The sequence below is a fragment of the Choloepus didactylus genome, chromosome 8 (genome assembly GCF_015220235.1).
Source record: "Choloepus didactylus isolate mChoDid1 chromosome 8, mChoDid1.pri, whole genome shotgun sequence".
NCBI lineage: Eukaryota > Metazoa > Chordata > Mammalia > Pilosa > Megalonychidae > Choloepus > Choloepus didactylus.
This window is the reverse complement of record NC_051314.1, coordinates 112,202,612-112,224,244: the sequence shown is the minus strand read 5'-3', so window position 1 is coordinate 112,224,244 and position 21,633 is coordinate 112,202,612. Positions and strand designations below refer to the sequence as shown.

General features: G+C 36.2%; 1 protein-coding gene across 2 annotated transcripts in view; it reads left to right on the top strand.

The window, feature by feature from the left end:
• Positions 1 to 21,633, top strand: part of PDE3A (phosphodiesterase 3A) — a 343,776-nt gene that overhangs the window by 282,730 nt on the left and 39,413 nt on the right. For both annotated transcript variants that reach the window (XM_037845708.1, XM_037845709.1), the window contains 3 exons: positions 4,197 to 4,351; positions 9,228 to 9,352; positions 20,472 to 20,691. In XM_037845708.1, the coding sequence (XP_037701636.1) occupies positions 4,197 to 4,351; positions 9,228 to 9,352; positions 20,472 to 20,691 (500 nt within the window). The remainder of the gene's footprint in view (positions 1 to 4,196; positions 4,352 to 9,227; positions 9,353 to 20,471; positions 20,692 to 21,633) is intronic.

Here is a 21,633-nt window from a genome sequence, read left to right as displayed (position 1 = left end):
AAGAGCAGAATGTGTCCTCGTAAACCAAGGCTGCCCAGTGGGTCTTCTAGTAGTAACTAGCCACCAATAAAAGAGCACTGATGTTCTAACTGTTATGACTGTTGCTGGAGTTGCATAAGAAGGATGCCTCACTTTACTTTTTAAGGTTAAGAGTTCACTTTAGAATTCTGGTGCTCATCCTAGTCACTCCAGAATCTTGCCTTGGTGCTGCTGATGCCACATATCCTGCTTAGGATGTGGTGGGAGAAGAAATAAGAGAGAGAGAGGAGAATCAGTAAGCCAGCGAGGTCTTCTATCAAGATGAGTTGGTACTGATAACATTCCCCACATCCCTGATGTCTAAATCACATTAACCTCAAGAGAAATGTGACATTTTGTGAAAAAGAATTACACTCTTACTCTTAGCCCCTAACATTTTTGTTTTAATTTTTATTGGGATTGTTCAGATACCATACAATAATCCAAAGATCCAAAGTGTACAATCAGTTTCCCCTGGTACCCTCATACAGCTGTGCATCCATCACTGCACTTAATTTTTGTTCAATTTTTAGAACCTTTTCATTACTCCAGACAAGAAATAAAGTGAAAGATGTTAAAAGAAAAAAAAGAAAAAAAAAGAAAAGGAAACTCGAATCCTCCCCTATCCCTAACCAACTCCCCTCGATTGTTGACTCATAGTGTTGGTATAGTACATTTGTTACTGCTTATGAAAGAATGTTGAAATACTACTAACTGTAGTATATAGTTTGCAATAGGTATATATTTCTTCCCTATATGCCTCTCTATTATTAACTTCTAATTGTACTATCATATATTTGTTCTGGTTCATGGAAGAGTTTTCTAATCATTGCCCACCGTAGGATTCAGTTTTATACATTCCCATCTTTTGACCTCCAGCTTTCCTTAAGGTGACATATATGACCCTGAGCTTCCCCTTTCCACCTCATTCACACACCATTCGGCGCTGTTAGTTATTCTCACATCTTGCTACTGACACCTCTGTTCATTTCCAAACATTTAAGTTCATCCTAGTCGAACATTCTGCTCATACTAAGCAACCACTCCCCATTCTTAAGCCTCATCCTATATCTTGGTACCTTATATTTCATGTCTATGAGTTTACATATTATAGTTAGTTCTTATCAGTGAGACCCTGCAATATTTGTCCTTATGTGTCTGGCTTATTTCACTTAGTATATTGCCCTTGAGGTTTTGTCATCAACCCATTTTTTTTTTTTTTTTTTAAGATGGTTTTGTTCACACCCCATACATTCCATCCTAAGTAAACAATCGATGGTTCTCTGTATGGTCACATATTTATATGTTCACCACCTTCACTATCTATATAAGGGCATCTACATTTCTTCCACAAGGCAGGAGGAAGAATCAAAGAAGGTAGAGAGGGAAAAGAAAGAGGAAAAAAAATTGACAGCTAGGAAGTAGCAAAAGGAAAAGTAACCTTAAATCAAAGTAGAGTAAAGAGTCAGACAACACCACCATTGTCAAGTGTCTAACATGCCTCCCCTATCTCCCCCTCTTACCTGCATTTACTTTGGTGTATCACCTTTGTTACATTAAAGGAAGCATAACACAATGATTCTGTTAGTTACAGTCTCTAGTTTACGTTGATTGCATCCCTCCCCCAGTGCCTCCCCATTTTTAACACCTTGCAAGGTTGACATTTGTTTGTTCTCCTTCATAAAAGAACATATTTGTACATTTTATCACAATTGTTGAACACACTAGATTTCACCAAGTTACACAGTCCCAGTCTTTATCTTTCCTCCTTTCTTCTGGTGTCTCACATGCTCCCCACCTTCCTCTCTCAACCGTATTCATAGTTATCTTTGTTCAGTGTACTTACATTGCTGTGCTACCATCTCCCAAAATTGTGTTCCAAACCACACACTCCTGTCTTCTCCTATCACTCTGTAGTGCTCCCTTTAGTATTTCCTGTAGGGCAGGTGTCTTGTTCACAAACTCTCTCATTGTCTGTTTGTCAGAAAATATTTTGAACTCTCCCTCATATTTGAAGGACAGTTTTGCTGGATATAGGATTCTTGGTTGGTGGTTTTTCTCTTTCAGTATCTTAAATATATCACACCACTTCCTTCTTGCCTCCTTGGTTTCTGCTGAGAGATCCACACATAGTCTTATTAAGCTTCCTTTGTATGTGATGGATTGCTTTTCTCTTGCTGCTTTCAGGATTCTCTCTTTGTCTTTGACATTTGATAATCTGATTATTAAGTGTCTTGGTGGAGGCCTATTCAGATCTATTCTGTTTGGAGTAAGCTGTGCTTCTTGGATCTGTAATTTTATGTCTTTCATAAGAGATGGGAAATTTTTATTGATTATTTCCTCTGTTATTGCCTCTGCCCCTTTTCCCTTCTCTTCTCCTTCTGGGACACCAATGATACGTACATTCTTGTACTTTGTTTCATCTTTAAGTTTCTGGAGATGTTGCTCATATTTTTTCATTCTTTTTTCCATCTGCTCCTTTGCTTGTAGGCTTTCAGGTGTTTTGTTCTCCAGTTCTTGAGTGTTTTCTTCTGCTTCTTGAGATCTGCTGTTGTATGTTTCCATTGTGTCTTTTGTCTCTTGTGTTGTGCCTTTCATTTTAATAGATTCTACTATTTGTTTTTTTGAATTTTTGATTACTGCCTTATGTATTCCCAGTGTTTTCTTTACAGCCTCTATCTCTTTTGCGAAGTACTCTCTAAACTTTTTGAATTGATTTAGCATTAGTTGTTTAAATTCCTGTATCTCAGTTGAAGTGTACGTTTGTTCCTTTGACTGGGCCATAGGTTTGTTTTTCTTTAGTGTAGGTTGTAGTTTTCTGTTGTCTAGGCATCTGACCTCCTAGGCCACCCCAATCAGGTTTTCCCAGACAAGAACAGGCCCAGGTCACAGAAGGAGGAAATATTCAGTATCTGGTTTCCCTGATGGGTCTTCTTAGAGGATTGATACACCTGTGCTTTTCTGCCAGGCAGGTACACTTGTCAGCCTGTCACCGGCTGGTGTAAGAGGGTGTGGCCTGTGGCTCTCCTCCCCCAGGCTTTTGGGTCTGGTTCCAGAAAGGCAGGCAGTAGAGCTGGGCCCCTCCCTTTCCTCTTGGGAAGCTGTGCCCCCTCCAGAGATGTCATCTGCATATCAATAAGTTCTTTGTTTCTCTGACTCTGCTGATCAAAGTGTTTTGATTTTAAAATGGCTGAGGCTGTCTTTACTGCAAAGTGCTGTGGGCTGAAAACAGCTGAGGTTTTCTCCTTAGAGAAAGAAAGGGACAGAAAAGCTCCCAGGTTCACCCATCAGCCAGAGATAGCACCCGATCCTCTAGGCTCCCCGACCTGAGACAGATATGTCCCCCGACTCTCCCAAGATCAGTTATCACCAAAAACCTCTGTCTGCTTGTTGAGGATTTGCTGTCTGTACTGAGCAGTTAACATTAAAACCCCAGTTGGAGCTGGGCTGAGAGAGTGTTGCTCTCTAGCACCACGAGGCTTCTGTGAGGAAGGGGCTCTCAGCTCTCGGCTCTCAGCGCGAGTCCGCAGCTTTACTTACAGATTTTATGCTGCAATCTAGGGCATTCCTCACAATTCAGGTTGGTGGATGATGAGTGGACAGTCATGTTTGTCTCCCCGCAGTTATTCCAGGTTATTTACTAGTTTTTTGGTCATTTACGAATTGTTCTGGGGGGGACTAACAGTCTTCTACTCTTCTTTATGCTGCCATCTTAGCTCCTTCAGCCCCTATCTTTTTTAAACCAAAAAATTAAAATGAAATCAGTAAGCACTTTAGTGTATAAACTATTATTGTATAATATGATATATCTTAATCCAATACCCCAAACAAGTGACTTTCAGGAAAACCATCTGTGCATCATAACTAATATATTTGTATATAGGTATGTAAATCCTATAAAGTTCCCCCAGGGTTAATTGATTTTCATTTCTATAATCCCATATTTGTCAAAACATTGAAACAAAAACCCCAAAATGTTAATTTTACAATGTTCATTCATTTTGGCCAGAGAGTCTTCTATTGAATTTCTGGGTTCCCAAAATTTAGGTGGGCTATATTCAACCAATATAGCTTAACAAATTCACTTTTAATTGTAAACCCATTCCTTCCATTATGTTACATAGAATTTAGTGTTATAAAATATGCTTGGTAATAAAGTCAGTACTCCTTCATCCTAGCGCCTGAGAAGAAGTTTGCCTCCTGGGCTGTTGAGACGAGTGTCATCTACTTGGACAACCACCACCTCAGCCACAGGGCTGCCCACCTTGGAGCCTGCCCCAGTGCGGAGGGACCGCAGTGCCAGCATCAAACTCCACGAAGCACCGACCTCCAGGTTAGACGACGCTCCTGTTAGTTTCACGTCTCTTCGGGAAGTTACTTACCAAAAAGGAATTATAGATTAGAGGAGGGAGGAAGGTGAAGAGTTGGTCATAGGCCAGGTTTGGGAATGGAAAAGGTACATCATTTAAAATGCAGAGTGTTATGGGGAGTCACATCAGGTAACTAGGCTTGAGTTCTGTTGTGTGCCCTTAAAGGAGCGAAGGACTTGTGGTGATTCCTGCCAGCGTGAGCGTGGATGGGGAAGGTGGAGCCCTGAATGAAGGCAGGCTACATTTTACCTAGATATGAGGTTGAGACCCATATGGAGACCCTGAAATCAAAGGCATCCAACCTGACCCTTTTCGTTGACAGATTCCCCTAGCTGCCCTGAAGAGCGTGATCCTAAGAGCATTTGCAATTGTTCAAGCATGTAATCATTTAAACTGTATTTAGTATATTAATTCCAACATTACAAAGGGAATCAGAACCCAGAATTACCGAAGTTAAAGAAAAGGTAGTATTAAGATCTAGAACAGATTTTGAAGAATACATCTAGTGAAAGAGGTACTTTAGTAGGGAAAATTGTATCTGTCTTTCTCTATTTATAACAAAGTCAGCATGCTTTGCGTGAATTCCATTACTATGTTAATACTTACCATGTGATTTCAGGTTTTTGAAACATATATATCAGTTTCATTAGTGGCCTCATGACCAAAAAATATCCACATCTTTGGTGAACTACATGATGGCAATATCAGAAATTATTTTCTCCTGAACTTGACCTTAAATATAAATAAAGCACTGAGGTGAGGTTGACAGAGAAATGGAAACCTTTTGAAGCATAAGATGTTACCGACTGCTAACTTTTCATGCTTTCTTGATTAAAAATATGTTTAATTGATTACTTCCACATTGATGTTCATAGTCTAATAATTCTGTAGAGGCAGATGCAAGCTGGTATGATTCTTTGAAATATCAGTGTAATTCCACTCCGTCTTATTACCTGGGCTTTTGTAAAACTTCTAACCATCACCACAGGAGGAGCTTACCCAATCTGTTTCATAAACATACCATGAAGTTTGTAATTATAGGTCATTGGTAATATTTTCCCCTGAAAACATTGACCATTGTTAATTTTTACAGCAGCAAATATTGTTAAATGGTGTTTAATAGTATTATTCTTACATATTTGTTGCTCAAGAAAATTAACTATGTTCTCATTGTGTATTGACAGAGAGGCATCTAAGTTACCAACACACCTTGCTAAGTTTCCTGTTGTCTAGGGCTCTGTGGTTTTTTGTCTATAGAATGACTTTATCACAAATCAGTTTAGAGATTCTCAAAGGTCTTCTTTCTTTTTTATTATTCTTTGTTCCTTCTGGTCAAATCTTGTATTTCCTACTCCTCTCTTCTTTTATTCAATAAAAAGAAATTGGGGCCTGAAATTGAAATAATGGAGAGGAAGATGGTTCCAATAACTTTTGTGAGCTTATCATCCTTTTTAAGGATCCTGTCATTTTGCTTGATGAAATAAATATTCATACCCAAGTAAAGCCGGAAGGCACAAGGAAAGAGAATAAGATCCCACTCATTCTATTTCTCTCAAAAATACTCATGGATGTCTTGCCAGGGTATGCCTTTTCATACTAATTTACTATTCTTTATTTCATAGTCCTGTTAAAAGTCCTCATATAAAATCTGATAGCAATACAACTAGAAATGAAATTCCTTTTGAATAGAGTGTTAGCCCCTAAGGGAAAACCATATTTAAGTAAGTGGCATTAGTGTCACTAGTTTTTGGTTGACATCTCTTTTTTAGTGGGTGAAAGTAGTTAAAAATAGCCCCAGGTGGTCTACAGCCATGATTACAAACTAAAGTTAAAGCCCTCTTTACTCAGGAAACCTGTTGCTACAACTGCTAGTTGATTTCAAAACTCATTTGAGTTTTGGTCATTGTAAGTTTTATTTATTTCCTTTCATATCTGTCCTTTGATTGATACTCTCTGAGGACTGAAGTGATCAAAAGTAGAACAAGAATGGGAAGTAAAAATTAGAAACAGTCCCACAGCTTATATCCCTTTAGTTATACCACTGAATAATTTACTCCTGGTTAATTTTAAACACAGCCTAGCAGAAAGGACACACAGTCAGGTAACAGAAGGATTTTGGCCCTACCGCTCAGAAATGTGTATCCTGAGATGTGTATCTGCCTGAGCCTCCATGACCAGTACAAGGAATCATTAGGAAAAGGGGTAACTATTGCATACTCAGGAGGTAAATTAGATGGAAGACGGCTCTTAGGTGCTCTTTTAAAAATAAGCTTGAAAAAGATGTAAAGTCTGAAGTAAATCTAATGCTAAATCATTCCAAGTCTATCTTGGAACTGACCTCTGTCTCTCTATTTAAGATAGAAAGGAGGCTCTAAACTCTGTTAAAGAAACGCTTAGGTCCTGAAAAGACTTTCAGAAACTGGGATGAAGTTGTTAAAAATTCACTTTTTACAGAGGAGGGTTCAAATCTTCTACCATAAATACATGGAAAATTTTCCTCTGCTGGGTCAGAATGAGGAAGCCAAGTAAAGGTTTCCCCAAGCTGTTTTTCCTCTCCAGAATCCAAATTATGACATATTCCTAAGATCTAAACAGGACTGAGAAAATACAGGTCAGTGCAAAGCTAATAGTTATTGTGAAGATCACACAGAGCAATACATATGAAAGTTCTTGTAAACTCTAATGCATTACATAAATATGATTGATTATATTGAAAACGAGATATGGCTAGGGTTTTATTTATCCTGCAATTCATGAAATCCTCCTACATTAAAGATACTCTACATAGCACTGTCCAAAACTTCTCGAAATGAACACATTTTAAATGTTTTTGTTTGAAAAATAAAGCAATAGTAGACAATTTTGGGACTAGTCTTCATAATTTATCTTTTTGAGGTTTTGAAAAATCAATCCAGTTAATGTTAAAGTCCTGTTTTTTAAAAGCCTACATAGAAATGTAATAACCTATTTATTGTATAATGTACTAAGACATGAAAAATACCTAGGCATGAAGCCATCATGTAAAGTTTCTTCACAGTAAATCTTATAAGTCAATCAAGCATGCCAGAAGAGTTGGAAGGGAACAGTGCTAATAGGGATAGTTGGCGAAGTTACCTGTTTCAGGTCCTAAGTTTGATTTTCTTGTTTCTAAAATTCCAAGGATTTGTGAAATGTCTAGGATGCGATTTCTAAGAAGGGCATGGCAAATATTATTCTGTGTGTTTTCCTTAATTGTATTTGATAATTGTTAGAGTTCATTCTGCATTTCAAGTATCTCCTTTATGATGTATTTTGTTATTATAAGTATAGAAAGGATGAAAATTTTAAATGCCTGAGTCAATAGTTGAAGAAAAATCTCTCTGAAAATTAAAACTGAGATAATACAGGGGTCAGAGTGTGAAATCAGACTCAACACAAATAATAGCTCTTACCCAGTGCTAAATTTATTATCAAAATATACAGGCAATAATAAAGTACAGACTCAGCATTCTTCCCTTTAGAGGTCTGAGACTATTATTGCATCTCCCTAAATGTCCTTTCCTTTCCGTTAGGACATGTTCTGGTTTGAATTTAACATGCAGGGTTTTAAATGATGCATGCCTAATGTTGCTTTCACAATGGGAGCCATTTTGGTTATGGAATATCTCCAAATTATACTCCATTAATTATACAACTTGCATGGCACTCTCCAGCCATTCATGTCCCCATAATTTCATCCATTTCAGGTTGATTTACAATATGCCACCCAGATAGACCAGGTACATCCTGTACACTGTGCCAATCTAAGATTGGCAGAGGGTCAAATGGTCAAATTAGACTCATGCAAATTATAGATTTTACTCAGTACCAAATTTACCAATGGTTCAAAGGACCCCAGTCTTAGCAAAACACAGACAGACCAAGTACTTTTCCCTTGGAGCAGCCCAAGATCCTCCACACAACTCCCTCAATTTCTTTCTCTCCCTCACTGGGATGGGTTCTGTTTCAGATTTAATATGTAAGGCTTTTAGCAATGCATGCAGAAAAAATTAGGTTTGAAACAACTCCAAAATTTAGATCCCGTTAATTACATGACAACATTCTCTAGCCCAACTCCCCATAGATCTATTCCTTCCAGATTTATTTACTATAAGCAACCTAGAGAGACCAGGTACATCATGCTGAAAGAATTCTATAGATCAATACTCTCTGTTACCTTATAAATACCATTAGTGTGTTTAGCAGCAGGTCCATCATTAGCATGTTTACAAGGAGATTTAGCTAGGTCATCCATTTCTTTCTAGAGTGTCACCAGCAAAGAGAAATATTAGGGTAAAGGCCTGTTTCTAACCTTTTAATTCACAAAACATAGTATAGACATTATCATTGAATGATTTTATAAGCGTTTAGCTTTCAACATAGATATACCAAGAATAATAAATAATATAGAGCACCAAAGGAAGCATCATGACAATCATAACTGACGTAAGTCCATCTGCATCTTAACCACTTAATCTGCAAGGTTCTTTTAGGAAATCTGAGAACAATAATTACAGAAGTGGAAGAAGTTAGCTGAGTTGTTTGATTCCTATGAATTGGATAAATAGGAATGTTACTTTCCTCACTTGTTAAACCAGTAGTTTCATTAAAGACTATTATATCTTTACAAGAGAGATTGAGCTTATAACACCTATTTTTTTTCCACTGGAACTAAAGTGGATTTGCCATTGAACCTGGAAACCTGGATCAATGCACAGATTGGCAAGTCAATTATGGAAATGATGGTTGAGCATGGGCAAGAATTGCTCTAATAATTGATGTAAAATTTCCTTCATTTTTCTTTATATCCTGTCTGTACAGTGCTATTGGTTCTGATTCTTGGAATAACCCAGTGATGATGACCCTCACCAAAAGCAGATCCTTCTCTTCTTCCTATGCTGTTTCTCCAGCTAACCATGTAAAGGCTAAAAAGCAAAATCGATCAGGTAAGAAACTTACTGGGAGAAGAGTTCATATTCATTGGGTATGCTGTCATGGAGTGAACCAAGTCTTAAGTGTTGAAATAAGAGTCTGAGGGCACACTGCATTGGGATGCCTTTAGTTTATCAGTTCTGGAAAGAAAAAGCCTCTGTAACTGATTATTTACCTAAATTTTCATGTATTGTGATAATATCTATTCTTTCAAGGTTGCTATGCCAGAATTCCTATCTTGAACTTGTTGGATAAATGGGATGTCATTGTCACCAATGAGGTTAATCTCCAGAAGCTTCATCTTTTACTATACAAGCTAACAGTGCACTTATAAAATTTCAATTATATTTTAATATCTGTTAAAAGAAAATTATTTTTCAGGAGTATGGTGTCTGTATGAATTCAAGGAAATGCTATATTTATTTTATATATTGTAATTTTTTCAAAGAAATTCTTTATATCACCCACTCCCCCAAAATATATACATGCTGAAATGAAGAGGTATTTACATTTAGAGAAAATATAGTTTAGGGTCTTTGAGAACTTTTTGAAAAAAAAACCCACAAGTCAGCAACCACAATACCCCAACAATACTGTGGGTGGGTTTTCCTTCCTTTCCAGAAAGGTGCAACTGCTGAAAAATTTTGTTGTAGGTTCTCCCATCCAGGATCTGGCATCTAACTACTGCAAGGGATTTCCAGGTTGTAGTCAGAGTATGGCATATACTACTAACCAGCAGCATCTCTCTTTCCTTAAGCTTCATTTTCTCAACAAATATTTGTGCTATGTTCATTGTCTCAGACACTGAACTAATTTCAGGGATACAGCAATGATTAATACAGACCTCGTTCCTTCTCTCAGAGAATTAACATTCAAGTGGAGAATACAGACAAGTCAATAGCTATTACTGTGCAGTGTGTTAAGGAAATGAGGAAAGACTGTCAAATGATGAAACAGAAGAAAAAAGATGCAAGAGGCAGAGTGGTGGGGCGCCCAATATGTTGAGAGAGAACTTGAGTAACTTAAGATTATAATTTGCTTGAAAGGCTAATAATAAGAAAGGAAAGAGTACTGTGAGATGAAAACCAACATGTAGACAGAGGCAAGGTGTTGCAGGACCTGGTGAGCTGTGATAAGCAGTTTGGGATCTCAATTAAGAACAATATTGTTTTAGGTAGGGTAGTGAAATGATTTAAGTGAAGATAACGTCATTCCATCAGGATGTGTACTGACTCAGGCTGTGATACAGTTTTCATAAGACTCTGTCTCTGTATTGCCCTCATTCCTGGAGTCTCAGTTGAGAGTCTGGTGTGTTTACTATGACTTTCCTTCTTGGACTTCTCCAAACTCCAACTTTTCTCAGCACTGCAGAAAACTCTTAATATTTTCAGTAGCTACCCACCTTCGCACCACAGATGCCAAGGCACTAATTAGTCTATTTCCAATAAACAGTATCGCACTGATAGTCCATGACGTGAGTTGGCAGTAGCAATATGCAAAATGTCACCATTGGATATGGCTACTCAACTGCTTATAAGAGCCAAGGCTCTGGGTGAGAGTGTATTTGACACATTAACAATGTTTGGGGAGTTAAAAAGTACAATGATGTTGGCTGGTTGTTCCTAAATATATTAGATGCAGTTGTTACAGAAAGGGATGAGCTCATGGCTTCGAATTCCCATCTTAAGCACCACATGAAGGACGTGAAATTTCTATGTGTGCCCTGAAAGAAAATCTTATTTCATGTAGCCGCAGATTTGAGTCCTGTGCTGCAAGTGACTAAATTTTTGTGCTATGTTCATTTTTTAGCTGAGTTGTTTGATTCCTATGAATTGGATAAATAAAAATGTTACTTTCCTCATTAGTTAAACCAGTAGTTTCATGAAAGGCTATTATATCTCTACAAGAGAGATTGAGCTTAGAACACCTATTTTTTGAAAACCAGACCCAGAGTCCTGTGCTGCAAGTGACTAAATTACAACCTCAGTTGAATTTCCAACCTTGCAGGATGTCTGTTGTTAAAGTAAAGGCATCGACTCAAAGAGAATTGTATCCTAAATATTAGAATGGAGATAAATGGATTGATAATGATGAGAGTGGGCACATTGAAACCCTAGATTCTGCTGAATCTTCTTTGCCACATATACTTTTAATGGTTTGCCCTGAAAGTCAACCACCCAATCCCGTCTGCCCTAAAGAATCAGCTATCCAACCTCTACCTGAAAAGATTAATATTTTTGTGCTTGATAACCCTACAACCACCTCCCTTGAGGAAAGAGCCCTCACACATCTCCCTGAAGAAATTAATCCTCTTTCACCAGATGAAACCACAGTGGAATGCCCTTTGGTAGTTGGCTTGCAAGACACTTCTAATTCCTCTCATGGCCCACCTCCACCACTCATCTTTTCTTGCAGACTGATGACTAGACTGAAATCCCGAGAGGCCTCAAAAGGTGAGGTACAAATTATAACCCATGAGGAGGTGTACTACACTCCAAATTAACTACAAGATTTTTCCGATTTAAATTGACAGAAATCAGGCCAGTGCTTGCTTGACTAAATAACTGGACAGCATAACCTAGCCAAGATGACACGGGAACTTAAGCATCACCAGACCTCATCAAAGTTAAAATTTTTTGTGCAGTAAAGGAATTTATCATGAAAATTAAATGACAGCCTACACAATAGGAGAAAATATTTGGAGACCATATATCAAATAAAAATTTAATACCCAGAATATATAAAGAAACTCTACAACTCAACAACAAAATGGCAAACAACCCAATTTAAAAATAAGCAAAAGACTTGAATAGACATTTCTCGAAAGAACACATACAAATGGCCAAAATGCTCATGAAGAGATGTTAAGTGTCATTAGCCATTAGGGAAATGCGTATAAAAACCATAATGAGATACCATTTCACATCCACTAAAATGGTTGTTTATTTAAAAAATGGAAAATAAGTTTTGGAGAGGATGTGGCAAAATAGAAACACTCATTCATTGTTGGTGGGAATGTAAAATGAAGGAACTGCTGTGGAAGACAGTAAGTATAGAATTACCACATGTACCACATGACCAGGCAATCCCACTTCTAGGTGTATACCCAAAAGAATTGAAAGCAGGAACTCAAACAGATACTTGTACGCCATTGTTCTTAGAGGCATTATTCACAATTGCCAAAAGATAGAAGCAACCCAAGTGTCCATACATACAATGGAATATTATTCAGTAGTAAAAAGGAATGAAATTCTGATACACACAACAATATGGATGAACCTTAAAGTCCTCATTTTGAGTGAAATTTGCCAGACACAAAAAGACAAATATTTTATGATCTCACAGGTATGAAATAATTAGAATAAGCAAATTCATAGAGCCAGAAATTGGAATGCAGGTTACCAGTGGCTGGGGTGGTGGTAGGGAATTGGAAGTTAATGCTAAAATTGGAGAGTTTCTATTTGAGGTCATGGAAAAGTTTTGATAAGGATGGTGGTGATGGTAGCAGAACATTGTGAACATAATTAACAATACTGAAGTAGATATTTGAATGTGGTTAAAAGGAAATTTCAGGTTGTGTATAGATTACTAGAATGAAAAATTTTTAAAAACCTAGGACTGTATAACACAATAAAACCTAATATAAACCATGGTCTATAGTTAATGGTACAATTATAAAAGGGTTCTTTCAATAATTGTAACAAATATACCATACTAATGCAGAAATATACCACATTAATAAGGTGACATATGGGAACTGTATTTTCTGCAGGCTTTTCATGTAAACCTACAACTTCTCTAACAATAACAAAAAAAAAATTAACCTAATGCCTCAAGGGGATAACTTCCCTCCTTCTTACTGGGATATTGGCCATTCAGGTTCTGCCTGCCATGGTAGTCCCAAACTCCTGTTTTTGTGTCATCGGCCCTGTGACATTGCTGAAAGCTCACTGGCTTACCTTCCTCTTAGTGCATCCCTCTGTCTGGATTCTCAGTCTCTTGCTCCATGCCTACAATCCAGTAAATAATGCTGTAAAGGGAAGAATATTTCACAAGGTTTTGCCCATCATTCTGAGAGTCTCTTTTCCCTGTGAGCTTAGCCTCTTAAAATTGGTTGCCTTGCCCCAATAACATTTTTTTAAACCCAGTTGGTCTAGTTTTTCTGAAGGAATTATTCTTTTGCTACAGACTACTCCCTCATAATCAGAAATCCTCAGAATGACAATGTTTTTATGAGGGTTATAGAAAAAGTATTCACATTCCACTGATATTTCAAGAGCCAATGTTGAGATAGGAAGTTTGCATTTTAAGAGGAACAACTTAAGGAAGCATTTCTGTTGGTGTTGTTTTTCACATCTAGAAAGAAATTTTAGTATTTTCTTTCCCCTTTGATAATCCACTTTATGCTGGGTAGCTATTTTTTGAATCGATCACCTCCTTTGCTCAATTCTCCATTTTGAGTATAGGAAATCATTTCCTCTAGAAAGTACAGTTTCATTGGAATCACAGCATTGAAATAAACTGTTAAAAGTAGTCTGATTTTTTTTTAATAACTAATCTTGTCCTCTTTGCTCTTTAAAAATGTTCATTATATTTTATTACTTTGAAGTTATTGTTAACATTTTTAAAAGAATTGAGATTAAATCAGGCCAGTAACAGGAAATATAGGAAAATACATAAATTAGGATTGTTATGAGGGCAAATGCAGAAATTAGCTCTGTGGTAAGAATACTAATCTGGAATGACAGCGAGGTGGAGAAACTGAACTTGAGCATTCCACACCAACCCTGAGTTTCATAAAGGGACACTAAAGTAGTGTGAGGTGGGCATGGCCTCCTATCTCCCAGCAGAATTATGTGCAGAGAATAATGTGCAAGTGGAAGAAAGCATTATCAGTTAAGGACAACGATATCTCCAAAGATCAAGAACAAACAAATCTTCTTCCAACCAAGATCATTAAACACACCAGGAGGCATCATGAGTTAGAGTCAACAGAAACAAAAAGTTCTTCTAGATCTCTAAAAGATTGAGAGATGTACATTCTAAAATATCTAAATTTTTGATTTTTAATTTTTCAATACATATATACTTAAAGAAAAACATATCACAAAATATAGAGCAATGAGGGAAGATATAACTGCAGAGCAGCTCAACCTAATTTTTGGAAATGTACACAAGGAAATATGATGGATTAAATGGTGTAATAGCCAATAGAAAGGAGAATTAGTACACTGGAAGGAAGATGTGAGCAAATAACCCAGATTACAACATAGATAAGAAATTGGGAGATATAAAAGATTTTAAGATATATGGAGAAAGGATTGGAAACTAGTGTACATAATCAGAATATACTAGAGGGTGGAGGACAAAAACTATATGAAGAGAAGCAGAGTAAATGCGAAGAAATTTATACCTAAACACAGTGTAATGAAACTACACAATGCCAAAGACAAAAAAAAATATTTCTTAAAGTCAGCCAGGGAAAAGACAAATTACCTTTTCAGGAAAACCGGTCTTAGAGCATAATTCTCAGAAATAAAAGGAGCCATAATACAGTAGAATATTTTCCTCACTATAAGGAAATAGATAACCTCAGATTGTTTACCTGGAAAATCGACCTCACAAGAATAAGAGCTAACTAAAGACATTTTCAGATCAGCCAAAACTTTACCACCAAACAAACATTATATGTATAAATAACAATATTGTCAGATTTCTGGGTAGTTTTTAAAAGATTTCTTTAAGGACAGAATTAAAATTTCAGACCACAATATTTAACTCAAGGAATGCAAAAAGAATCTAAGTATTCTAAGTTCTTGGGTAGCTCAGGAAGAAGATTCAGATGAAGAAAGTAAGGCATAGAAAGGTTAAGTATCTTGCCCAAAGTCACACAACTAGTGTGAATCTTGTCTTTTGTCCTAATGTCTTCATAATAGAGAACAATTGAGGACGATAGATTAAAATAATTTGACATTAGGATTTTTGGTTATTTCTTTGGCTGGGTACAAGATAATGGAAAGATTTGTTTTTCTCTCCATTTTTGTCTTTTGGATAATGAAATATAAATTATTGAGTAGCCAACATGATAGAAATTAGAGCCACAGACATGGCAAGAGCCTCCTTCTATTCTTGCCATAAATTACATCAGGTATCTCCACCATAATTACTTTGGAGGATATTTCACATAGTGGCAACTTCAGACTGTTTTCCAAGCAGAGCTGAATGTTTACAGAATAATCTATATCCTTGTGCATGCTGAATTCAACTAAACAAATCCCTGAACATCTGCTGAAAAGGGAGAAAACATCTATCAAGAATCAGAGCTAAAATTGGATTACAGTTCTCTGTGATCATATGGGTCCTCTTGTTTTGAAATTCTTATTTCCCTGTATCGATGGCTCATTTGGGTGAATTTAGCTAAGCAGGTGTGCCATATTTGATCTAATTGTTTCTGACACCACCTAGTTTTCAATAAACTGTATGGAAAGGCTCTGGGAAAAAAACCCTTTATTTGGCAATGAGTATGAGCAAATGGAATGTTAAAAAAAAAGTGTGAGGAAAGTCTCAGGAGGAGTGTTTAAGAAGCAAAAGGCAAAAGAGGTGGGAGAAGCAAGCATAAAATAAAGAATAGAAAAAGTGAAAGATAAATGACCTGTTTCCAGAGAGAACTAATGAATCTGTTCTTTGCACAAATCAAGTAAACACTGTCTCCTCTGGCTCAGTAAATCAGCATTAATTTTAAATAGCTGAAATACAACCAATTATTTTGCAGCTACTAATAAAAAATAAATGGATAAAATCACATAGGAGTCCTTTGATTAAAGCATAAAAAGAGGAGATTTAAATATAATTTACATTTTCAATTTTTCTTTTCTAGTCCATGTCTTGGAGAATGTAAAGCTACCATTATGTCATTCTGCCTTTAAAATTCCTCAAATTCATAGTTATCTTATTTGTAGAGTCTCTTCCTGGATTCTTATAAGTTTGGACCACCCATTAAAATGATTATAGATATCGCTAATCTAAAAGTTAAATTCAGTTTTTCCTACACATCATTTGAACTGAGAGAGAAGTTAAGTTATGGTATTGTGGAGTTTTTTGTTTTTTTTTTTTTTTTTTCTTTTTAATTTGGATGCATTTTCTGTTTTGGAATATTATTAGAGCTGGCCATTTTCCTGTGGGCATGGAAAATAAGTTTTTGTTTACATATATGCTGTTTCCTTTCTTGTTCAATTAAAATTAAACTGAGAGAGTTTTACAGCACAAATAGATGAATTCACTTAATTTCCCACCCATATTGTTCATCTTCTTCCTTTGGTTCCCAAAGTTCCTTGTATCTTGGTGCACATTTTCACATGCTCTTAGGAACAAGGAATTAAAAGCCAAGTTACTCAAAAGAATTGGTGTTTTAGACTTTTTTTTTCAGGTACATTTTAAATTTTTCAATTTTAATGTTTTAATTTTAGATATTTCATATTAGGGCAACTTGACTCATACAAAGATATTTCATGAGCTATGTCTTTTATCTGGAATCTCTTAAAATTACTCAAAGATAATTACTTAAAGATAAATATATTTGAAAGAATGCATGTTGATCTGAAGTCCTTCACTCGTGTGTGTGTAAATATGTATATGCAACATAATGTAGGATGAGACCTTAAAAGATCATAAAGGTTATCCCTCCAACTTGAGACATGGTTACACTTAAAATATCTTAGAAAATGATGTTTTTAGGGACTTGCAAAGAAGGCCATTCCTCCCTTTCCTTAAAGTATCCTGTTCTTGTGTCCAAAATCATTTCTTTGTAATCTATTATTTCTAGAAAAAAAAGAAATTTGATTATTATCTGCATTTATATCTCTCTATTTGAGGACTACTATATGTAAATATGTTATTTTAGAAGAAGTCATTACCTTCAGTTTCCCTTAATCCTTTCTGTTTTCTAAATTTTAAGTGAACTATGATAGTGTACACTGTGAGAAATAGTGGCTTGGTTTTGGAAAAAATGAATAGATATGTTTATAATTTTATCTTCTCACCTACAGAATAATAGTATCCCTGCTTCTCATGGTTGTTGCGAAGATTCATACTTAAGTGTTCAAAAATATGTACACTAATGGTGCTACAGAAGCGTAGAGCTTATCCTCTGTTGCAAGGTTTACATTTCATTCTAAGCAGTGAGTTTTGAGTCTTAAAGTCTGTTTATTTGTTTAAGTTTAGTTAATCCATGAGTTCCAAGAACTGTAATGGCTGTGTGGATTTTTAAATTTGTGTATAAGAGTGAATTTCATTTCTCTGAGGCGGTCAACTGGCAGCTATTGAAAATTAGCAGTGAAAAGATCACTCTTCTCATAAATTGCCTTCAGAATATGCACCGTGTCAAGACAGAAATGTACAATGTTCCCACAGGCTTTGAAATTAACTGTCTACAAATTCACAATTAGCCGTCAAAAAATTAAGGGATTTTCTAAAGTAATATATATCAAGGGTTTCTATTTTCTTAAGACACAATTGAAATCTTGCCATGACTTCCAAGGCCGTATCTAGACTTGCCCCCAGTAACTTCTCTGACCATACCCTGCGTCTCTCTTTTTCATCTTTGCTAAGTTCCAGCCACACTGATCTCCTGAGTGTTTTTTTAACACCCTCCAAATAGGTCTGTTTCTGGAACATGCTTCCCCAGATACTTGCCTAAATGTCTTCCTTATTTCATCAGACTCATGTTCACATGTTACCCCCTCAGTGACACCTTCCCAGACCATTTTACCCAAATAGCATTTCTGTCCTTTTACATCCTCTTACCATCTGCATTATTTTTCTTCATTATCACTTAAAAGTATATGACTTTTCACCATTTTTTAAGTTTCTTTCTCTTCCCAAAGAGTGGGAGCTCCATGAGATCAGGGCTTTGTTTCATTCACCATTGCACCCCCAGTCCCTAGAACAGTTCAGTGGTACAATAAAAATTTGTTGAATAAGTAAGTCACTGCAAAAACCTTGGTGAATCAATGCAGATATCTTGGTAACCTTTATTACCATGTCATACCAGAATCTAGGTGCTTGATGGTTATGCTGCTTTTCTAAGAGTATCTGGTATCTTAGTCTGCCTTAATCCAACTCATAGTCTAATTTAAACCTGCCCTATCCAACCTTTTTCACATTAGAGCATGCACATTAGAGTGTGTAATAATATTTGTGAATATGAAAATGTTATGTAGCAGTGGAGAAATGGGAGAGGATTTAGAGCTTGATAAAAAATGCATTTCCTTTATATTATGAAAATATAATAAGCACCTACCTTTAAAATGTTAGAGATAATATTAAAAATTAAATTTATTCCAGAACTTCTAAAATATATATATATATATATTTTAAATCATTTACAACCCTTAGTACTCTATAACACCTACTCTCTGTAACCCACTTGCTGCCCACAGTGTTGCACTGGTTGGGAAACTCACAGTTAAAAATTTAGAAAACTTATTTTTCTTTTGGCCCAAGAGACTACTGATTGAATCTTCATATTGTAAAGGTGTTTTAGTATCTCTGGTAAAATAGCTAAGTCTTTTCAATAGAAATAAAAATAAAAGTCATAAGGCCTGTCATTATAGAGAACAACATAAATTTCTCTTAATGAATAATGGATTGTTCTACCCCCTTTGGCAGTCATTGATAGAAATATGGATTAATAAACCACATTTTACTAAGAATAGCTGAACTCACTTCATATTCCCTCACTTACTAGTAGTGTGATGCTGGGAAGGTTGTTTAACTTCTCTGGGTCTAAGTGGCTTCATTGGTTAAGTGTAAAAGCAGCGAAGCTCATTAAGAATTTACATACAGTAGAAATGGAGAAAATGACCAGGAGGGGCTACTGCTATCTACACTTAGTCAAAGAAAAGTGAGATTTGTCATCTTTTAAAACAAAACAAAAGAAATAACAGTGCCAACAAAAGATTTAAAAAGAAAAAATTTACAAAAACCCTTTACGAAGCTTGATATTCCTTTCAGTAGACCGAAAACCTTTGGGTGTGACAAATAAAACTTTTGGGGGAACTGGACATTTGAAGCAAACTGTGCTCTAAGCCAGCTGCCAGTTAACCACACATATTATTTGATGATGTAAAAGCCACTGGCTGTAAATTTCCAAGTGGTGACAGAGAATGACTCTTAATGATTTCATTTAATTTGCCTTAGAGTAGGTTGTTCAACTGTAAAATTATGAAAAGCAGTAGGTAGGTAGTCGTTCCAATGTTCGTTCGATCTCTCCCCCTCCCTCCCTCCCTCCCTCTCTCTCTCTCTCTCTCTCTCCCTCTCCCTCTCTCCCTCTCTCCCTCTCTCCCTCTCTCCCTCTCACCACCCCCATCCAAATTTAAGAGTATGCTGTCTTTTCTGTTTGGGAAAGCACAACCTCAAATTACATCATCCTTACACTCCAGCATCAGTTAGTTCTTTGACGTCTAAGCCAGTGTCTTATACAATTCTTACCATCAGAGTAAGCATAAGCAGTTTGGTACAAATATCCACATTAAAAATTTAAGCTTTAAGCCAGTAGTTTGGGTCTGAAATGGATTATATAACATTTTTGATGTTTTCTCCAGAAATTATTTTGATCAAAGCTCTGTTTCACACACACAAAAGTAGTTTCACCCAAAAAAGTAGTTTTACTGAAAATGTTAATAAAGTAAATTGCCTCTCAAAAATTTATCTTCTTTGCTTATACATTTTCCACATCCATTGCCCATAAAACTCTGCTCCAGATACCAGTGAATGTTTAAAACAATACAAACACATGAGAAAATTTCAACTATTATCATATCTGAATGGCAAGAAGAAGCAAACATGGAAGAAGAAAATAATGCCCTTCTGTCCTGAAGTTACTCCAGGACCAAGGCTTTAACTGGATTTACCAGCATCACCACCAGATTTTTCATGATTCCTTACTCATGTTTCATGCTGTGGAGACATCCAACCATATACTCTGTGTCAAGATGGTGGCCTGTGGGGGCCAGCCCAGTGCCCTTTGCATGCAGTTATCAGTGAGTTAATTGGAGTCCACAGCAGAGTTTCAGAGTTACTATTTTGCATTCAAAGAATTTATTTAGTGACTTAATAACTTCCATTCTTTCTCAGGTGCCCTAGCAAAAATTTCACCTCTTTCATCGCCCTACTCTTCGCCTATCCAAGGGACGCCAGCCAGCAGCCCAGTCAATAAAATTTCTGCAGTGCAGTTTCCAGAATCTACAGATGCAACTGCCAGACAAGACCTAGGTTCCCACAGGGCCTTAACTTATACTCAGAGTGCCCCTGACCTATCCCCTCAGATCCTGACTCCGCCTGTTATATGTAGCAGGTAAGAGTTTATATTGCTAACTGGATTTTATAACAGTGTTCTCCACAGGATCACTGACTACCAGTCTACACAGCTGTGTGTAAGTTTTCTGAATAAGTTGACAAGAAAGTATAAGATACTGCGGTTTGTGTTGAATAGTGTGTAATGGAAACTTAATTTTTAGGTGGTTTCATAGTAAAAGAAAACTAAAAGTCCATTACTCAAACTTTGGAGATGATACAAAATAACTAGTTGTGTATTCTGGTTTCTTACCAGTGAAGAATGCATAAAATATGTAATTAAAAAATTATATCAAGCAATTTGGTGTAATTTGATAGTTGGTTGGAATGGTACTTGTTCTGGGAGTAGTTTGCATTCATTTTAAAGGTATTTTATCTTGTTTGTATTATCCATTTAAACAATGTAAAACGCGCAAAAAATATATGGCACACTATGGCTGTATTCAAGTAGTTCTCTGAGAACAACTAAGCAATTTCTTGGTCCACTGTATCATGTTGAAATAGGATTACAAAATATTGTTTATCACTGAGGGTAAGAAAAGGGGTCTAACAAAGCAGGAGTAATTATGTTGCCAATAATGTCACTAAGAAAGAAATACCTCCTCTTACTGATTATGTATTTTGGTTGTTCTTCAGTAACAGCTTCATCTTGAGTAAATTGCCTTAAAGGAATACAGAATTTAAGTAGAAAATAACTGTTTTAAAACTAAACAAGAGTGCCTTGCATAAAGTGGTATTTCTTTTTATGGTTAATAAGGGTAAATATTTGATTCAATTAGTAACATGTTTGTCATCTGGTATCAAATATTGGTTGACAGACCTAGATTTTTCTCAGTAAATCAGTTTTAAGAACTAGTAATCTATATTAAGCCCCACAAGGTTCATTTTCAGAGACTATGTTTATGAACTCTAAGTGAAATGGATGTTATTTATTTCATAATCT